The sequence below is a fragment of the Ambystoma mexicanum genome, chromosome 1p, assembly GCF_040938575.1.
Source record: "Ambystoma mexicanum isolate Mex_15411 chromosome 1p, UKY_AmexF1_1, whole genome shotgun sequence".
Taxonomy (NCBI): domain Eukaryota; kingdom Metazoa; phylum Chordata; class Amphibia; order Caudata; family Ambystomatidae; genus Ambystoma; species Ambystoma mexicanum.
Window position 1 is genome coordinate 1,346,775,972 of NC_090921.1, and position 21,462 is coordinate 1,346,797,433.

At 45.5% G+C, this 21,462-nt stretch overlaps 1 protein-coding gene across 1 annotated transcript in view; it reads left to right on the forward strand.

Moving 5' to 3' along the window:
• Nucleotides 1-21,462, forward strand: part of LOC138454181 (C-Jun-amino-terminal kinase-interacting protein 4-like) — a 993,589-nt gene that overhangs the window by 799,379 nt on the left and 172,748 nt on the right. The window contains exons 19-20 of the mRNA XM_069607022.1: nucleotides 9,438-9,570; nucleotides 13,276-13,356. Of these exons, the coding sequence (XP_069463123.1) occupies nucleotides 9,438-9,570; nucleotides 13,276-13,356 (214 nt within the window). The remainder of the gene's footprint in view (nucleotides 1-9,437; nucleotides 9,571-13,275; nucleotides 13,357-21,462) is intronic.

The following is a 21,462-nucleotide window of genomic DNA, read 5'->3' on the forward strand; positions in this document are numbered from 1 at the left end:
TATCACATTACAATGATATTGTAACAATATTTTTTGTACTGTACTAAGGAACAATGCTATGTGATGGCACTTCCTGTTTTGTCTAGAGGTGAAAAGTTGTGTTCCTTCGCTTCCTATGATGGCACTTCGGGGTGGGGTCAAATTATATCACTTCCTGTGATGTCATCAGAAGTCAAGGGTCGTGTGAGGTCACTTCCACTACCCCTCGCATTTTGGTGAACTGACGTCCATGAAAATCATGTGTGGTGCCATTGCAGAACACTCTTTCTAGGTTCATGTCTAAACACACTGACGTGTCCGTCTTCTCCCTGAGAGGAGAATGTTGAGGCCCTCTTGGGCACAGTGCAATAGCTCTCAACTTTTCGAGTGACCGTCCACTCCATCAATCTTCTGCTAGGGATAATGTCTTCATGCATCTCTCCAGTGCCTCAATGCAGCCCGCATATGAGACCCCTCCTACAGTTCCTAGATGCCAGGTGGCAACAAATGTCAGGCTCCTGGAACGACAAGATCACCCTCATTCCAGTGTTCAGAAAGGCCCTGCAGTGGTGGTCCGCTCGTCAACATCTCATTCAAGACGCTCCTTTTCGCCTTCCAGTGCATTGGGCCACGGTCACCAACGCCCCTCTGCTGGAAGGGTGGGGAGCACAAACGGGTCAATTTCATGCCCGAGGCTTATGACAGCCTGAGGAGAAGAAGTTGCACATCAACGTCTTGGTGCTGCAGGTATTGTTCTGGGCTCTCAAGTCATTCATGCCCCAACTCCACGGCAAGGTGGTCCGCATCTTCACAGACAACGTGACCACCATGTTCTACATCAGGAAACAGGGGGGGGGGGACCCGTTCTCCCATGCTACCCAAGGAACCGCAAGCTATATGGAAATGGGCAATAGCTCACAAGTTGTTTCTCATTCCATTCCATCTGGCAGGCATTCACAATACTATTGCAGATTCACTCAGCAGTAAACTATGATCCTCTCACTAGTGGGAGCTTAATCAGACTCAAGTTCTTCTTCTTTTCTCCAGGTAGGGACGGCCTCGAATCCACGTCTTCCCCACGGCAGAAAACGCAAAGTGCTCCAAGTTTTCCAGCACGTCCCCGCAACCAAGGAGTTGCCTTCTCGTTCCCCTAGGAGGGCCGATTTCTCTACGCATGTCGTCCAGTGCCCCTGATTCTGTGAGTGATAAGGGCACTCAAACAGACCCTTTGCAAGATCATACTCATTGCTCTGGCATGGTCCTGTTAGATCTGGTACTCAGACCTTCTGCACCTGTCTGTGGCACCTAGCTGCCTTCTCTTCCAGATCTGCTCTCCAAAGACAGAGGGGCTGATCTCCATCACAACCCAGCGTCCTTGAGCCTGGCGACTTGGCTCCTGCACATGTAGAGTTGGCCATTATACATTGCCTGCAGAATGTAAAGGTATTCTGGGTAAAGCTAGCGTGCCATCTACCCTTGTGTGCTGTAAGCAGAAATGGAAACGCTTACCTGCCATACCTGCTCTCCCTTGCAAAGGCCGGTCTTGCTCACGCATCCTTCAAGGTTTGTTTGTTTTAATATTTATAGTGCGCGCCAGACTCGAGGGTATCAGGGCGCAGAAAGGCATTAAGGAAATTCTCAGCTTGGTTACATTGCTGTACAGTAGTATACAAAAGGGATATACATAAGAAGGAAGTGTAGAGGGACATATGTACAGTTGATACATATAGTATATACAAAGAATGCAGGTCATATGTACAGGGTGCAGGATAGCATATATCAAGTTGATGCATATAGTATATCCAAAGAATGCAAGTCATATGTACAGGGGTGTAGGATAGCTGGATAGTGTGTCAATATGTCGCGTGTCATCAGGATTAGATTATGTCCATGTGGGCCGGGGTAATCTGGAGTGCGACATTGTAGGAGTGGTGTGTTAGAGGTCATTTTCCTTGATCCACAGGATGTAGTTGCGCCTGAAGTGTGGGTATGTTTGGGTAGCTCTTAATGTAGGAGGGAGGGAGTTCCAGTGTTGTGCAGCTTTCACCTGAAAGCTGGTGCCTCTGGGTTTGGAGCGTTTGTATCTAGGCAATATGAGGGTATTGGAGTTAGAGGTTCTGGTGAGGCGTTTGGATGAGTATCTGGTGAATCTGTCAGTGAGGTAACGTGGAGCGTCGTTATTGAGGCATTTGTGTGTAAGTGAAGCTACTTTTAGAGCAATTTTGTCTTTGGTCGATAGCCAATTATGAGCTCTTCTAAGGTCAGAGATGTGCTCTTTTTTTGGAACGCTCAATGCCGATCTGAGCGCGTTATTTTGTAGGATCTGAATTTTATTTGTGATGGATTTATTGGCTCCTACGGTAGAGGGCATTACAGTAGTCTAACTTTGATAGAATAAGGGCTCTGGCAAGGGTCATACAGCTGTTAGGGGAGAGGAAGGGTTTAGCTGCTCTGATTAGTTTGCACGTGTAGGCTGTGGAAGAGGCCATGGAGCTGACCTGTTTTTTGAAGGAGAGGATGGAATCTAGGTAAAAACATAGATTTTTTACTTCCTTGGCTACCTCGATGTGTCCGTCAATGGTTAAGCTTGAGTATTTGGGTCCTAGTTAGTTTATGTTGGGGGTTGTGCCAAGGATGATGAGCTCAGTCTTGTCATCATTCAGGCATAGACCATGCGATGCCATCCATGCCTGGATGATGAGGTACACCCTGTTCGCCAAATCCTTGTCATAATCTCCCATCAGCGGTATGAGGATCTGGGTATCATCTGCATAGTTAGTGTAGGTGATACCCAGACCATCGAGATCATCAAAAAGGGGCTTTGTGAAGATATTGTACAGAGTGGGGGAGACACAGGATCCCTGAGGCACGCCACAAGTGATTGAGATAGGGTTGGCCGCTGCGGATGTGGAGAAGAGGCGCATAGTCCTATTGCTAAGAAATGATTGTATCTAACTTATAGCTTCTTGTGAGAAGTGGGCTGCGGTGTTTATGTGGGTGCAGAGAATGGTATGATCTACTAAATCAAACGCCGCTGATAGGTCAAGGAGAAAGGAGCAAAGCAATTTTGCCATTGTCTCAGAGTATCAATTTGTGCCTTGAGATCGATCAGGGCTGTCTCTGTTCCATGTTGGGGTCTAAAGCTGGACTGGCAGACTCCTACGAAGTGCTTTTGTTCCAGGTATTGCTGTATTTGAAGGTATGCTACCTTGTCTACAATTTTGAATAAGACTGGGACGGTGGTGATGGGTCTGTAGTTGGTGGGTATGGAGGGGGTTTAGGGTTTGTTTTTTGAGTAGTGGGAGAACCCAGGACTCTCTGAGATTGTTGGGAATGATACTTTTGGAGAAGGAGGAATTAATGAGTTTGGTGATGAAGGGTGAAAGATCTCTGGCTGCGTCTTTTATAATCTGTGCGGGGCAGGGATCACCCTGGCAGTTGGATGGTTTCAGGGTGAGAATAACTTTTTCAACCTCAAGGGTATTAACTTTGGAGAAGCTGAAATGGTGGATAGGTTTGGGGGATGGCTTAGATGTGGAGGGGGGGTTGGTAGTGGTGCTGGGTAGATTTTCTTTTTTTTTAACTATCTTATATTGTAAGGTGGCCACTTTATTATTGCGTTTTGTACACTTGTACACCAGGGTTTGTCTTTAACGCAGGTATCAGGGATTGGGATAGGTGTTTCCAATTCTTTAAGGATGGTAAACAGTTCTTTTATATTGGAGTTGGATTGGGGTATTCTTTGGTTGTATGAGTCTTGTTTGGCCAGAATTATTTATCTCTTATATATGGTGTATATTTTGATGAGGTTGGTTTTGTTGGTGAATGTTTCCATATTTGTTCACTTTACGTTTCTCGAGTCGGAGAGATTTAAGGTGAGGCGTGAACCATGTGTTCAAGTGTTTTTTAGGTTTGCTTCTCCTAGTTTTCAGTGGTGCAATAGAGTCGACTGCTGTACGTCATTATTTTATTGTATTCGTCGACTAAGGTGAAGGGGTCAGTAGGGTCAGCGAGATAGTAAAGGGTGGGGAGGATGAGTGGTACAAGCTTTTCAGCTGTGATTTTTTTTTTTTTTTTTTTTGTTTCTGGTGGGTATGGATGGGGCTAGGGGGTTGATGTGGGTGGTAGGTGTAACGGCCTCAGGTAGAAGGTGATGAGATGATGGTCTGACCATGTCTGGGGGGGATATGTCAGTGATGGAGACAGAACATTTATGGTCTGCCACCCAGTCAAGGGTCCTACCTTTATTATGTGTTGGACAGGTGATTTTTTGGATTGAACACTAGTTCAACCAAGGTGTGGGCTATGAGTGTGGCATGTTGGTCTTTAGGGTCTTTGAACCCAAGGTTAAATTCACCTAGGAGGATGCTTTGGGTTGTGTTTTTTAGCTTATCGGCGAGGATGATTGTAAGGTCTTCTTCTAATGATCCTGGGGGCCAGAGGGTCTGTAGAGTAGATGGATGGTGAGTGTTTGGGCATTGGCGATGGGCATTTTAATTGTGAGGGATTTGCAGGAGTTAAGTTTATTGATAGGGGTGAGTCTTAGGTGAAGATCAGATTTGGGAATGATGGCAAGGCCTCTGCCATGAGATTCAGTTCTATCCGCTTTGAGGATTGTAAAGTCATCAGGGACAGCTAGAGTGAGGGCGGGGCCTGCAGCTGTGTGGAGCCAGGATTCCGGTATGGCCAGGAAGTCCAGTTTATTAGAGTGAATGAGGTTTGCTATCTCCGTAGGATGGGCTACAATTGATCGGGCATTTATGAGGGTGCCTCTGATATTTGGTATAATAGACTTGGGGGCCATGGTAGTGGGGATGGGGTGGATGGGGGTGTGGTCGGGTGGAATTGTGCGCAGGTTGTTGCTGTGAACATTGTTGGGAATCTTAGTAGGTCTCATGGTGGGTGTTTGGAGTTTAATGGTTCTGGAGTTGGGTTCTCTAGGGAAGGGAACGGGAGGGTGGTTCGTATATCTTGGGGAGCCTGGCGCCTAGTCTAAGATTTCTGGTGGTAGGGTAACACGGGTTGGTCATGGTGGGCTGGTTTAGCACGATATTCTGAGTAGGTGTCAGAGTGTTAGGTAGAGTTTTGGTGGAGAGTGGGCAGGGGAAACTTGTGAGGTGGAGGATTATCCTTAGGATTGTGTAGATAGCTGGTAGATACATAGTGTTTGGGCGGTAGGTGGGCCTATGTGAGCCACAGCGGTCTGAGGGCAGGCGTATGCAAGGATGGTGCAGGTGCAGTAGGGGTGAGGGGGCTAGGGCACGCAAGTCGGGTGGTATGGTGCAATAGTCCTTGACTCAGGATAGGATAGGGTAGGGAATGTAGGACTGGGCACGTGGAGCAGTACAGTGGCTAGGCGTTAGGCTAATTTGGCAAAAAGCGGAACACAGCAGTACGAAATTGGGCACGTAATATGCATGCAATGCCGGGTAATACGCTAGAACAGGGTGGACAGGTGAATGGTGCGGCACAGTGCTGGACAAAAGCATTTAGTGTGGGGCATCAGGTAGATAAGTGCCTTCTGTCAGCAATTCTAAGTAACATGCAATCTGAACAAAATATAGGTAAGTGGCTGCGTTCAGCGTCTGGTAGCCTGTCATAATATGGTAGGCAAAGTAGATCAATCAGCTGTGTGCTCCCACAAGCTAGATTAGTACAAATTAGGTAGATAGGAGGTGGACATAGGCTGGTGTACAGGCTAAGGCGAAAGGGTCACAAGCTAACAGAATTGCATTGTGGCAGGAAATCACAAAAACATAGCAATCCTACCGATAGACATGCGCATACAGATAGAGCGAACAATATGCAGTGGAAGGATTGGGGCCGTAAAATCACGGTAAGAGTCATTTGTAATTAAGGGTTGCAGTGTTTGGTCGGAGTGAGTGACCACGTTAGGGAACAGTGTAGACTGATAATGGACGAACAAAGTTGGCTTGTATGGGAGGTAACGTTATTGGGCATGTGTTTCTGGTGGTGAAGATTAGAAGTACATAATATGATCAGTTACGGTTGCTGGGATTTTCCTGTGAGGCAGAACTCACCTGTTGGAGGTAATTGGTGTCCAGGGGTAGAGGTATATGCAATGGGAAATATGGCATAGTGTCCTTGCCTAACGCCGGCTGCGCTCGATCAGCTCAGTTAGGAAGTGGCCTTCTTTCCTAGGCCTTACTTCGTAGGCCGGCGATCACTTTCCGGCGATTGGATGCAGATGTAAATATTGCCGGGCAGCCAATCAGTAGCAGCGAAGGGCAGGCTTGCATTGGGACGAGGTCAGGCATGGTGTTCGTGGCAGCGGCCATCTTGAGGCAGGATGCCTCATGTGCAGAGCAATAGCCGATGATATCCGAATCAGACGAATAGCAGGAATTGCTTCGTGGGGAGGGACGAGCACATTGGGGTGTAGCAAAATCCGAAATTAGTAGTGGGCAGAGTGCGGATCAGATGCTCACTGAGGCAGTCTCAGATTCTGCCTAGAGCTTATCTAATCAGCTCGGCTCTTCGTGGATGGGTGTACTGCTCCTGCAGCACACAGCGGCAGTGCAGAGGAGCTCCTGCTCCGGTATTGAAGAGGCTGAGGTGCACCTAACTGCCCCGATACACTGACTCCTGGCAGGCCTTTCTTATGGTCTCAAAGACTTGTTAAAGAATTCCTAACTGGTTTGTTCAGAGCGTTCCCGCCTGTGAAGGTTTCAGTCCCTGCATGGGAGCTCAACGTCGTCCTGTCCAAATTGATTAGTCCTCTTTTTGAACCTCTTCACAGGGTGCCTCTAAAGTTTTTGTCTTGGAAGACTGCTTTTCTGGTAGCTATCACTTTGGCCAGGCTTGTGGGAGAGTTACAGGCTCTCTGGCAAACCACCTTATTTGTCTTTCCATCAGCCCAAGGTGGTGCTTTGTACTCATGCATCTTTCATGCCAAAGGCAAAGATTCCAAAAAACTTTCATTTAAACAAGCCTTTAGTTCTGCCCATCTTCTCTAGTCCTGCCTCTCCTGCAGAACGGGCTTTGCATTTGCTGGACATAGCACATGCTTTGAAGTTCTATGTCGCATGCACTAAAGCTTTTTGCACAACTTCCCAGCTGTTTGTGACATTTGCGCCTTGGGGCCATGGGAAAACCCTCTCCAAGACTTCAATTTCCAGATGAGACTCATTCCACCAGAGCCGTGGCTGCTACTATGGTGTTCCTGTCTGGTGTTCCACTGCTGGATATTTGCAGGGCTGCTAAGTGGAGGTCGACTCATACCTTCACAAGGTTCTACTGCATCAATAGGGATTCCAGAGTTCTGGTACAAGAACACGAGTGGGAACTCGGCACAAGCATACTAAAACAGATTTTCACTAGAGGCCATCCAGCAGCAGACCTCTTTGCAACAATGGAGAAAGCAAAAAATCCACAGCCTTTGCACCCAACTACTCGCAACAGGAGTCCCTAGGCAACAAACTATGGATGAAATGGTCAGGGATATTTGCAGATGCTTTCCCCCTGACCCCGATATTTCACAAAGTAGTACACAAGATTCTTCGGGAAAATCTAACCATCATTCTCATTGTACCAATGTAGGCGAGATAGCTGTGTTACCCACACCTCCTGAGCATGTCATGTGTCCATCGATGACACTTCGGCCAGTTCACAACCTACTGACGCAACAGCAGCATTAAATAATACATCCAAGTCCACACACCATGAACTTGGCAGCTTGGCTCCTGAAGCCATATACGTTGCTCATTTACACCTGCTGCCATGATCTATTGACATTTTGCAAGAGACAAGAAAACCCAGTACTTTAACAAGTCAAAGTGACTTCAAACGAAATGTGGGTTGCAAAGAAACGTATCAATCCTATTGACTGCACACCAGCAGATTGTTACCTACCTACTTGTTTTTCTCCTTGATTAAAGATTGGTCCGCAATCTCTCAATGCTCACTTGTCAGCACTAGCTGCATACACCACCTCACAACACTGTCCTGGTAGAAAGTGCCTGTAGTTAAGGCGTATGGAAGGCATGAAAGTCATTTATCCACCAGTCGCGCAGCCCCAACTGGCTGAGATCTGAACACGGTCCTTCAAAGATTAATGGGCCCTCCTTTGGAGCCAATGCAAAAAGCCTCTTTTAATGTGCTAATCTACTAAGTGGCCTTCCTTATTGCATTCACCTCTGTCAGAAGGATAAGCAAGTTTTAGGCTCTCTGTTTCTAAATCCTCATCACTATACACACGCATAAAGTGGTTCAGAACACATCAATGATGTTCTCCAAAGTACATTTCCAAATTCCATTTCAACCAATCACTTGAATTACCAGCTTTCTTCTGCAATCCACAACACAGTGGGGGAGAAAGCACTGTGCACACTCGATGTTAGGAGAGCACTAATGTTCTACATTAGTAGAACCAAAGAGCTGTGGAAAACAAGCCAATCCTTTGTTTACTCTGCAACAGGAACGGAAGGTTAGCCAGTGACTAAATCCATCATCGCAAAATGAGTTGTTGGGTATATGTAGTTCGGCTACACCTTAGCAGATAACCCTCTTCCATTCACCCTTAGAGCATGTTCCAGAGGCAGTACTTGGGCAATATTGGTGTTCATTGCAAATGCAACATTTGATGAAATTTGTAAGGAAGCAACATGACTTTCAGTGCACACGTTTACACAACATTCTGTAGATACACAAGCAAGAGCAGATTCCCAGTGGGAACAGGCAGTTCTAGAGCATGTGTTCTCTACTGTTCTTTCAGCTCACCCACCAACTTCATCTGGTACTGCTATCTAGTGCAACACGTTTGAATCACAGTAGATTCACAAGCTTTTGAAAACAAAAAATACTTACCCAGTAATCCTCTTTCTGTGACCTATATAGGTTTAGAATCACATGCGCCTGCATATCCTCCCCACATGGGAGCGAAGACTCTACAAAACGCTGCTCCGATCAAGCATTACATACATGTGCCATGTCTGAAAAACAGTACACCTGAGGATGTTGACATGTGAAGTATCATGGGTCTCTGTACACAGAGGATGGGGATTGTGTGACGACAATGCCCCCGTCAAGGCCCCATTTTTAAAATCTGAAAAAATATAACACTCTGAGCCAACCATTAGGTGGTGGCCTATGAGAATCATGTGATTATAAACTGATTCAAGACACAGATATATACAGGTAAGTAATATTTGACACATCCATATCCCATAACCATTGTCCTATCTTGCCGGTCAGATAGCACGACGAGTAGGGCGCAAACTTTGACATCCTTGCAGAGCCTGACCACACAGATTCAAATCCCGGCAGGGCCAAATTCGGCCTTTCATCCTTCCAAGGTCAATAATTGAGCACCACACACCATGGGTAATAATAAGCAGAGCTCATATGCCTGAGGGTTCGTAGAATTATATAAATGCTAAATTATTATCATCTTCCCTAACTTTTTGACTTGCTGTTTCTCACTTTATTGTTATCCACAGGTTACAGACAGGGCAGCATGGATGACGCAGAGATGAGGAATGCGACAACAGCTGATCAGACCCCAGAAGGGAAGTCACATGAGCGGGAAAGGGGCAGTTTGGCCACTGTGTGGCTCGGGACCCAGGAAGGCAGGTACATCACACTCTAGGCTGATGGGATGATGTATTTTCCTCTGATAAGTTACCCAAAGAGGTATGATTGTTGCACGCGTCTCATAAAGTACAATACATATTATAGGGTTTCTGCTTTTGTTACATTGCCCAAGTTTGAAATAGTTTTTCAAGTGGGTCCACCGGGCCCACAATTGGCACATCATACTAGTGTCATAATTCTGCTTCCATTCAGACAGGCTTACACTTTCCCCAGAGTTTGTCTATATGTTTTTTATTATAAACCGGGAACCATTTCTCATTTCTTAAATTTGTGAAGATATGCATATTATCGTGCAGACTCTTGTTGTGAATTATTTGGAAGATAGAAGGCATTGTTCTATAATTAAGCAATAGCACCCGATCTGGAGGGCCGGATTGGGTGGGAACAGCCAGGGCCAAAGTTACAAGACTGAGTGCTGTGAGGGCCTTAATGATATGCCCCGGCGCTGTTACAACTTGATCCGGCCATCTGAATAGAGTGGTTTTGCTATTAGCACTCCAGGTTTTCAATCCAGAAACCCGGGGTGCTGTCATGTCCCGTTCATTCATAGAAAATTCTTACCTAAGATGGCCGCCATAGAGATGGAAGGTGGGGCTCCATGCAGAACCCCCCTTCCACTTCCATGGTGGCCCGGGAGGCTGGAGCAGCGGCAGAGTTTGCACCGCCACCAAAAGAATTGTGAATGTGGTAAAGCGGTTGAGAGGGAGGGTTAGCGGGGAGCATAGGGGGAAGATGGTGTGGTGGGAGAGCAGCCTTTAGGTTGTTCTGAACGTGTGCAGACAAAATGCAAAAGCAAAGATGCCTCCCTTTTTCTTTTTCTACGAGTGCTAATTTTTGGGAAGCGGTGGTGTGTTCGTTGGAAAGGGTTTTAACGTTTAGGTTACACCAGAATTTCATGACCATGTCAGAGCTCATTAATATTGGTGTTTTCCAAGAACTTTTAATGAAGTTTTTATTAGCATCAGATAACAATATTTCCTGATACAGTCTCAAAAATGAAAGTATTCAAAGGATATGCAACATGTTTTGTGCCCTGCCGTTTATCTACCGCTGAAATAGAGAATACAAATTGTTTCAGTCTCACTATCAAATATAGTCTTCAATATTACACTGAATTTACTTTCACAATTGCTCCCAAACACATGGAGTTAACCAGTTACAGTTGTGAAATATAATCAAACAGATTTCTTTCATGTGTATTTCTTGAGGTGGTTCTAACAATAAATGAGGGAATAGCCTAAAGAAGGGAGAAAGAAGCAATGTTTAGATTTTAGAAAAAGCAATGTTTCAAATCCAGTACTTAAACTATCATAAGAGAAAATAAACATCTCATGCCATGTATTTCTTGAATTTGTAATGTTAGTACGTTATTTCTAGGTAGAATAATAGATTAAAAGAAATAGAAAAACGTGGAGTGTTAGGTTACTTAAATCTCAATATAACCAATTAATGTTATTATGCATGGGTGATGGTATTACAAATTAATATAAATATGCATACCTCGTGTTAGAAATAAGTGGCTAATACATTCGCAATATTGCCTCCCGCCCCTTTTACATGATCTTGATCTACACTAAAAGGAGAGTTTTCCCCCACAAAGAGTTAAAACAAGAAAACTTATCAAGCGCCTGGACATAAACTATGTGCGCACATTGTGTGGTACAGTGATAACATTGGAGATGGTCACAGGGAGGACCTGTTCATTTATCCCCGAGGTATGTCTGCTAGGTCTCATACCCAAGAAAAAGAAAGATAGTCATTTTAAAGGAGTCCTCATGGGATGCCCAAAATGACTGAACTCAGAAGATAAGGGTTTTAGGTGTAGACTGGCAAAGGCTCAATACAAAGGTCAAAATTGGGAAACTGGAACGTCTCACCATCACAAAGCAATGTCTCTCACCCAGGGGTGCCAAGTTCTCCCATCCCGTGGGTAGTCCTAAAGGACTAAGCTTTTCCAGCAACCTGAGGTATAGCTCAGATTTTAGCTGGAACCACGATTCCCTGGTTCCAACCAGGATTCCACCACCACCACTCACTGGACCCTAGTCCTTTCCCCAACTTAAGGTTTGTGCTCTGATCCACCTTACCCTTCATCTCTCTGAACTGATTGCAACCTACCTATCACTGTTTTGATTGTCCTTTCTTCTGGCCCTGCTTTGGCCAACTTGGCCTACAGGGACCTTCCTGCTCTTACTGCCTTCCTCACCACCTCCTCCAGCTGTCATAACCATCTCCTAGGTTATACCACTAGTGATGTTAACCCTATCTCTTGCTGCTCACCAGGGCCTCCCATTGCAACCACTTCCTACATTTATTCTCCTCTGAATGTTGCCACTTCTTGCTGTCTCTTGCCACTGCCTCCTAGTAAAACTACTTCAACTCCTTCACTGTTTCCGCCTGATGTTACTTCCCCTCTAATCTTCAACCTCCTGAGGACTCTTTCTGTTCCTCTTGTCTTCAACAACTTTCACTTCTCCAAGGTACATGTAATGTGCTCCAAACTCCTCCAACCGCCTGGCACAACCTACTCTAACAAACCACCCTCATTAATTAGAGCTGGGTGGGTATATTTGCCCTCTATTCCCTCCGCCCCCTGGCTCTGCACCAGCAAGAGTTCATTGAGTACCGACTGTGAGTGGCTAGGTTCTTTGAGTGCACCTGAGGCTGATGATCTAGCCTCAGGGGTTGGACCAAGCCTCTATCTTGCCTGTCTGCCATCTTAAATTGTACACATGCTTCTCAGACCCTCACTATGGCTGCCTGCACTGTATTGGCGGCTGTGGTATTTCCGGCTTGTGAATTGAAAGCTGGAAAACCCCCAGGAAAGTTTTCGAACTCCTCTAAATCATTTGACATGCTGGGCAAGCAAAATAATGGGTACAATGTTTCCCTGATCTAAGATTCGATCAAGTGGGGTACAAGGGTTTCAACAATTGTGTTTGCAGGACCGCAGATTTTTATTGCGGGTCCCTTCTGAAGTGCTGGATGAGCTGGTAACTGTATCCAGGTCTACACTACTTTCTTCCGGCACAAGTACGCTGCTTCTATTAAAGGGTAAATCTCCCATTTCGTTGTTGTATATTTAGGTCTGGCAAGAGAAGGTGTGTGCCTTACCTGGGGTGGTGGTTCCTTGGTACTGGTGTGTGATGATGCCATGTGACTGTCCCCTGCCAGGTACTGGGGACCCAGTCATAACCAGAGGATCCTCCCCATGCCGCTCCTGTGCCCAGAATTCACTGGCTCCTGGCATACTGGGCCATGGGTTAATTCCTGCTGGGCTCCAGCCTAAAGCAGGAGACCTTGTCACACAACGTACACGTTGCTTACTTTGTTGCATTTTGTTGAAAAGGTTATTAGCAAAGCCTTGGTCTTCCCTGCTTTCATCACATACTATGTTTTTAAGAGAAGTGGAAGATGCAAAGGCACTACTGACATTTTTCTGGAATGGGGTATGTTGCTTAACGCCCTGATCTTACCTGTTTTAGGTACTGCTTTGGAATTTGTCTGAAAGCTCAGTATGGCCTGATATAGTTTGTTCTGTCAGAGTCTTTGTGAGTCTGAATTAAAGATACAACTTTTAGCCATTGGGCCATTTCCTACTGAGTGTATTAATAATAATGATTGTTCAAGCTGTGAGTAAAACTGGAAATTCACTCTTCTTCCTCCTCTTCTTTCTCTCCCCAGCTTGTATATTCACTCTGCTGTTTCAGACTGGAGGGAGTGCATGCAGAAGGTGCAACTGAAAGATGCTATTCACTGCATTGTGTAAGTAGAACACAAACCTCCCAGTTATTGAATTTTTCATTTGAAATGACCCAAAGTTTAGATCATCATTTAATTTTGATTTGATTAAAGGATTTAACTGAAATTTTGAAAGTGATTAAGTCTCTGGACCGCCCCACCCCGCTTCAGACTGCAAAGTTTTGTAAAGATTAATTAAAAAATAAGAAAGTTAAGCGTAAAAAAAAAAATCTCAAACTGCGGCCCCTACTTCCCACTTCCCATTCCTTTTTCCCATAGACAAAAAAGGTCAATTTTTCCCAAACCGCTGGAAGGATTTGGACCAGGTCTGAAACAACTTGGGCACGAAGCGTTCAAAAGAGTGCTTTGCTTAGTTTGGGGTTATTCTGTGCAGTAGATATTTAAATATTTGAATGAGAAGGGGGTGCCCCCTGACCCCAATAAAATAGATTTATCTGCCATGGTGCATTGCAGGATCATGGTTTTCAGAAATGAAACGACCGCCATCTTGTTTTTCTCTCGATGCGAGAGAAATTTCCGGCTATAGGCGAGGTTATGGGAAAATGAAACACAGTAAAAAAGCTATTTGCAGGTAAAAAGACATACAAATACCATCAGGGTAGAGGTGGGGGAAGGGCTAGAGGGCACTGAGTGAAATTTGGGATTTGGAGCGGGGACCAGGGACCAAGTTTGCAGCACAAAGCTTTTTGTAGCCTCGGCTATGCGCCGCGAATAGCTGGCATCTGAACGTAAACTGCGTTACAGAAGCAGCGTGTGTTCTGGGGTGAAAGGGAGAGGGCAGGAGAGGTGAGTAGGCAATCTGGGGAGTGGAGGGAGCTGGCACAGATGAGGGGGACACTTCGTGAGGTGCTGGGGGGCAGGAACGCATTTTCCTTTGGCTGTTTTTCCGATATCCGCGGCTATATTCAAGGCTACAAAGGACTACGGATAACCTCAGCTTTGTGTAGTTCAGTACCCGCGATTACATTTTCTTTTTTTCTTTTATTATATTTTTACAGCTAAAGTGACCTCGGGGGTAAAAAATCACTTGAACCAGTTATTCAGTTGCCTTCTAGGTCTCCCATCCATGCAGTATCCAGGACAGACTCTGCTTAGCTTCATGGTGAGGAAAGGGCCAGCTTCCTCAGGCCATGTTGCCAGATAAATGAGTCAAACTTACAAGACCACTTAGAGTGATGGGCCGGCCCTTTCCTTGCTTTGAAGCTAAGCAGGGTCAGCCCCGCTTTGAAGCAAAGCAGGGTCAGTCCAAGTTACTGCATGGATGGGCGACCGAATGGACATCTGAATTATTTATTTATTTTAAACCGTGCTACTGTTAGTCCTTGAAAGGTCTGCACTCAGAGACAATTCTTTTGCCTTTTGCTCAATTGCATTCTTATATGTGTAGTCTGACAGTGAAGTTGGGGGGGGGGGGATAATGCCACAATTGTACACTTTTACCTAACATAGTTTTATAAGGGTCTATATATTTGAGTGACACTATGGTATGTGTACTTTTCAGGTTCGCTTTATAAAGCAGAGTATTGTTGAAAGCCAGACATGGGGGCGATGAGGAGAAATGATGAGGGCAAGTCATGTGCCCATGATGTGTCAAGAGAGTTTTCAATCCTGAGTGTTTGCAATCCTGGACACTGGTGCAGTTATTTTCCCCTGATTGTGGCTGCTTTTCAGGGCCACCAGTAAAGGGCACATGTGGGATGCAACCCCTTGTTTATTTTTTTTGAGGTTGGTAAACTTGCTCATGTATTTGGAGACCAGGATTTTACTCAGGTTGTCATGTTCCCAGTGCAGATGCTTACCCACCAGACCGCAAGCACTTGCTTCATATAAAAACACATTTATGCTGAACACTGCCTTTGAGAACCCTGGCCTGCAGGAGTTTGAGACGCAGCACTTAACCATTATGCTACAATGACATTAACGTTTGAATTCTCACAAATTTCATACTTAGCCTTTTGCAATTGGAGAAATTCAATTGTAGGTTAAGTATGAAATGTATGCACCTTGAAGCACTAAGCCATTGTTGCAAAGTGGTTGAATGCTGATCCTTGAACTCTGGCTTAACAGGGACCAAGACTTTTAAAAAACATTTTGATTTAAAACAGTATATTTTGGTGAACACTCTCCATTCTTGACTATGTAGTCTAACCGGCAGGCCTTTGATCCATGTGGCCTCCTTCATGGAAACGTTCAACCAATCACTTCATGATTTAAAGTAGGTCTTTTTAGCTGCACTACCAATGGGTTAATAATAGTTGGATGTCTTCATTGGACATAAGCCAGTACAAACAAGACTTTTTTTGCAGCTCAAGGGAGGGGCATGCCACACGGTCCCATTATACCCTTCATATATTGCACTACTTTTAGACTTTGGAAACGGCGGGGGCAAGTAGACATCACTCCTCTCCAGCCCCTTATTCTCACTTTTCCCAGCTGAAAAAAAAATATTTTACTTTTGTTCCCCCTCCTCTGATTCTACACCACGTACCTCCTCCTTCCATAACTTACAGATCCCCCTACTGCCATTCAACCCAAACAAATGGAGGTGCTGGAGAAATCATGAATATAGCCAAGTTACATGTCTTATATATATTGTTATATGCCACACGTCCCTTGTTATTTGTAAGATGACGTTCAGATTTCCTTTTTACTGTGCATTTTAGGACTTGTAGTATAGGACACTTGATGGACAAAACTACAAGTCACAAAATACAACAACAAAAAATGAACTGGATGGGCATCTTCTGAAATACATGGACACACCACACACACACACCACACACACACACACCACTCCCAACACACCCCACTCCCAACACACACCCCACCCCGCACCCCCCCACATACACCCCACCCACAAACACGCCACCCCCCAACCCCCCACACACACACCCACTGAAAACTCGCACTCGACGTGTCACAACGCTCACATAATACATGGGTGCACAAGCGTGCGAACACACCAACACTCGTCTTCACGGAGCAAATGCACACTGCACGCACAATCCCTCACAAACAACTTCACAACATGTGCACACACACGCTCACATCAAACACACATTGCATGCACACCCTCTGAGATGAAATACACATCCTCACACCACACATTCCCCTTACACTGCACACATATTCAAAAAGTGGATTACACCGTGTTAGGCAGAAACCTGTGCAGTTCCCTTAGGGACCACTGCAAAAGATTTAAGACTACAGGTGTTGGTAGTAAACCCACTTGGTAGCAGTCTGTACCACCCAGATTTACCTGGTAGCTGTGGCTGAGCAGTCAGACCTCCCTCAAGAAGAGTTAGGCAGTATGCAAAGTATACTCAATAGGCACTGAGATACATTAATACAAACAAACACTGACCAGAGCTTTGGTATCAAAGTATAAAATTATTTATTTAAAAACACACAGTTGAAACACTCCAGCACTCTTATTGTAAAATATTCTAAACACAGTTACTATTATGATATATACACCCCTTTTTCCCTATTAGAAAATCACAGTAAAACACCACTTATTTTCATACAGAGGTGAGCGCTTAACTAGATCGCACTCTAATAAGTTTGTGAAAAAGGGGGCGAAAAAGACAGAATATGAAGAGGTACACCACTCTATGATTCAAGAACTCTGTTAGCAAGGCAGAGAGCAGAAAGTCACTGGTGAGCCGAAGTCCAAAGCCCGGCCCACTCTTAGAGAGAGCAGAGCACAAATGCGCCTAAGATCACACAGTTACACTAGGCTTAGAAAGTCTTGCAGAGGGTTCAGAAAAGAGTTTAGAGAGGCTTAGAAAAGTTTAGCCAGGGTGTCCCAGGCTAACCCAGGTTCGAAAGCCGGGGGGCTAAATCTACCCCGTACAGTCGGTTGCAAGGGAAGCCAGGCGGGACACGGTACCTTAAGTGGGAAGGATCCTCCAGCGGTGGCAGTTGTTCCTGGTAGTGGGTGCAAGTTGCGTCATCGTCCAGGGGAAGAGAAGATCTCGACTTGGAGGAAAGATGAAGGTCGTTGCACTACCAGGGCAGAAACCAGTCGCGGAGTTTTCCGGTTAAAGGTGGTCCCTTTGTCTCGCGGTCGTGGTAAAACATGGTATCCCGGTTGCCAGGGTGCTTGGCACGGGCAAGGCGGCCACGAGATACGTCGGGAAAGCGAAAAGATGGTGAAACTGGTTATCCCCACCCGTTAAAGGAAGAAGACTCTCCGGCGGGAGATCTCCTGTGTCGTTGGGAAAAAGTGGTGAGACGGTCCAACAGGGCTCCACCGGTCGTGGTGTCGTGGCAGGTCGGCTCAGCTTCTCCCTCGTCGGATTCTTAGGTCCTGTGGCGACTTCTGAAGTTCCAGTCCCCAAAGCCCTGCTTTTATGCAGCAAACCCCCAATCACTCAGCCTAGCTGTCACTCAAACATGCTAAGTGGTGAGCCGGCCGGCTCACCACTTGGGCCAATCAGGACGGAGTGCGACTTGAGTTGCCTAGGCAACTCAGTCCGGGGTGCCTAAATTCCCCTTCACCCCTCCTAAGTACCCCAGACATAGTGGCACCACTTTGGAGGGCTTCTGTGGAGAAGCCCGCCAAAAAGTGGAACAAAGGGCTCGACTTGGGTTGGAGTCACAGAAGAGAACACAAACGCCATTTTAGAATCAAGTTTTGGCAAAAAATACCAACCGGAGAATTAATATTAATTAAATAAACCGGCGGTATGTTCGAGGCTACCGTAAATAATTAAATAAAGATAGTAGCCTAAAACAATGGGAAATCCCATAGGAAAATATTTGCGGTCGAATATAAAAAGTAGTATCCACTGCCACCAGCCAAAACTCGATCAGGGGGGACGGAGACGTGCCCCCTCGACTAACAGACCCTGGGGCAATCGAATTGCCCCAGCCAGTCCGTCCACAATATGATGGTTTGTACTGGTTCTGTTCAGAATTTAAGACTAGTAAAGTCAATGGTGACTTTACATGCCCTGGGAGACAGTAGTCAGTCCCAGGGTATGGAGTCTATACTGGGGGGTCACTATGACACCCCTGTGTCACTGCACTGAGAGTGCTGTGTAACACACCTCACAAAAACACATGAAACCCTATGGAGTAAAAGACCCCATAGCCCATTAAACACATCTAGATTCAAAGAAGCACTCTCAAATCATGCCCAAGAGTGAGGGTAAAAGAGTCTCACTCTTGGCAGGAGAAAAAAATAAACCCCAAAAATCCACCAAAGCTGCTGGGGGACTCACTAGGGTAGGAAATTCAGCCTAAACAGAGAATTCTCCCGAACACACCGCCTCTGGGCAAAGTTAAATGTCTTGAAGTTCAATTGAAAAATAGGCATTTTAAAACCAAAAGGAAGTCCATTGTCACTTGAGCAGGTTTTTGTTTTCCTTTCTTTCAACTATAAGCAAGTGTCAAATACTTTGAAGCAGGGTTGGGATCCTCTTCCTTGAGAGTGAAGCTTCCTGCCCCTCCCACTGGAAGGGTGAGTGTCTTAGCCTGCTATTGTCTTTGCCTGGGGCAAAGACAATGTCTAATGTGACTTGAAAGGCCCCATTGTACTGGGGATTCCAAGCCTCCAGCCAGCAATTAGCCTTTCCTGTGCCAGCAGTTTGAAGTGTCACCCTTTCTCAGGGTTAGCACTGACAGAGCAAGTTTTTTATTTCTTTTAAATATAGTTTGCCATTCAGACTGGGTTGAGCTTTGAGTTATACTTTTAATCTTAACTTTAAACATATAGAATTAAAACAGTTTATAAGTGTGTCTTTGCCATTACAAATCCTTTTACATTTCTTAAGTAATTAAGCCTTGGCACAACAATGTACTTTTAAAATAGGTGATTTTCCCCTTCAGTCAGGAAAAAGTCCATTTTACTATTCCTTTATATTCCACTTTCATCTCAGCAAATATACACTTTGTGCAGCTTATAGTTCTTGTGTTGAGTGCTAGAATTGTTTTGCAGCATGGATACATGTATGAGACATTTGTTTAGAGTCTCTCTGCACAACGGATTCTTGATACTTGTTGCAAAGTTTTAGCCGCGTTTCCAGTGGAAAATGGAAACACAGTCCCTGGTTTGCTTTTCAAAGAATACTGTTGCCAAGAGTGGTCATTCAATGAGGCCCGGTTCCTCTGAGCCACAATGAAGAATCCTGGGTATTGCAGGGCCCTTTTTGATCATAGTGGTTTATGAGAAATGAATGGATTCAGCGCCAAGCAGCACTTTTTAAGATTTGGAAAGTGTCAATTTAAAATGCATTTTGGGGTTTTTCAGCATAATGCGGCTGCTTCATTCACTTTGTTCCATGTGAATTGTTGCGGAGCCCACTAACATACTTCTGCAGTGAGGACTCTGTTTTCACCCCCCCCCCCTAACCCCCCCCTGAAATGTCTGTGGCAGGGTGTGCAGCAATTTTCTGGTTGTGACACAAACACAGTTTTAAAGATCTTGGCACGCACAGAAGTCGGCGCGGCCATTTTGGGCTGTTTATTGCCCCAATGCAGTAAAGTGATGTAGTGAGGCACATCTGAGTGGGTCAAAATATCCCACAGTGTCCTTTGTGATGCTGTGGAGGTCATTGTGGATGTGAAGAGTAGCAGTCTCAGTGCTGTGTCCAGGCCGAAAGCCAGATTGGAAGGGGATGACTAGATTGTTTGTCATGATGTGCTGTTGCAGTTGGGTAATTACAAAGTGTTCCATGATTCTGGGGAGATATGGTAGGATAGTAATGGGGCAGTACTTTTCATGGAGCGTGGGCTTGAGAGATGGTTGTTGAGGGGGGTTGAGATTTGTCCAGTTTCCAGTTCAGTGGGGATTGTGTCATGTGAGAGACAGTTGATTTTGTTGAGCCAGTGGGGAGCTACGTTGGTGATGCAATTGAATGCAGCTTGGGGTGGGCATGCATCATCCTTGTTTTGACAGTGGGAGTGTTGATGTGGTAGAAGGTGTCCCATGTGCTGGTATGTTTGGGAGTGGGGTGTGTGAGTGGGAGAGCTAAGGGGTGGGGGCTGTACTGATGTATATTTTGAAGTTGAAGTAGTTAATGAGGGAACTGCATAACAGTAGATATAAGTGGGGATGGTGATTCAGAGAGGAACTCGACAACGCTGAATCGCTTCTGTGTTCCATTGGTGGCGGATTGGAGTTATTGGAAGTAATGGGTGGCTGTGGTATTGCATGTAGCTGTTTTATACTTGTTGTGGCAGTGTATGAGAGGTCTTGTTTGAGGGGCATGGGCTCTAGGCGCCTGGCTTCCTGCTTGATAGAGAGGTGGGAACTGTTGAACCACGGTTTGTGGCGACAGTTCTGGGTTTTTTGTTATTTGGGGGGTGCAATTTTGGCGAGTGCCCGAGGTATTTTTCAAACATGATGCAAGAATATCATTAACTCGATTGACAAGTTTGGGATTCCATGAGATTCTGTTCCCCCTAGCATTAACTGTAAGCTCAGTCGGCATATAACCCTCAGGTTTGTATCGGTAACGAGTTCTGAAGCACAGAAGATGCCCAACCCTAAAGGAGTACTGTGCGAGATCTGCTAGTATCTGCACTCTTCAACAACTCTTCTCGCAGCAAAGCACTACCCGGTATCTGTGTGCACAAGACTCATACCACCACCTGTGAAGCACTAATCTCTTCCTAGCCAAGTAACAAGCCCACAATAATACAACTGCTTGTAGGAAAGAATTTCAGCCCAGTTGTTGGGCAGACCCAACGCAGTGGCAGGAGCAGAGTACACTAAGCACACCAGTAGCAGACAGACCTCAATGCCTGTGTTTACTACCAAAGTAATTGCCAACTGCAGCAGCAGTTATTCACTTCAGATGCGGCACAGCAGTATCCCGAGTGGGTTTGTAGCCCTCCTTGCTTCAAGAGCACAAGACTGGCTATAGAATCACTAGAACGCAGAAAGGGCTACCTGTCACCTTGTAAAGACCTGAGTGAGTGTTAACAGTCAGTGGTTGGAAGTAGCCAGAGATACCGCACCAAGAGATTACCAGCACTTACATTGCCTGAGGAAAGATACCCAACTAATCGCAAAGCAAAGTGCTGTCAGTAACATTGGCCCTAGTTTTGTTTTGGCTATTAGGTGGTGATAACAAGCAAAATCTATTGTCATAGGAAGTG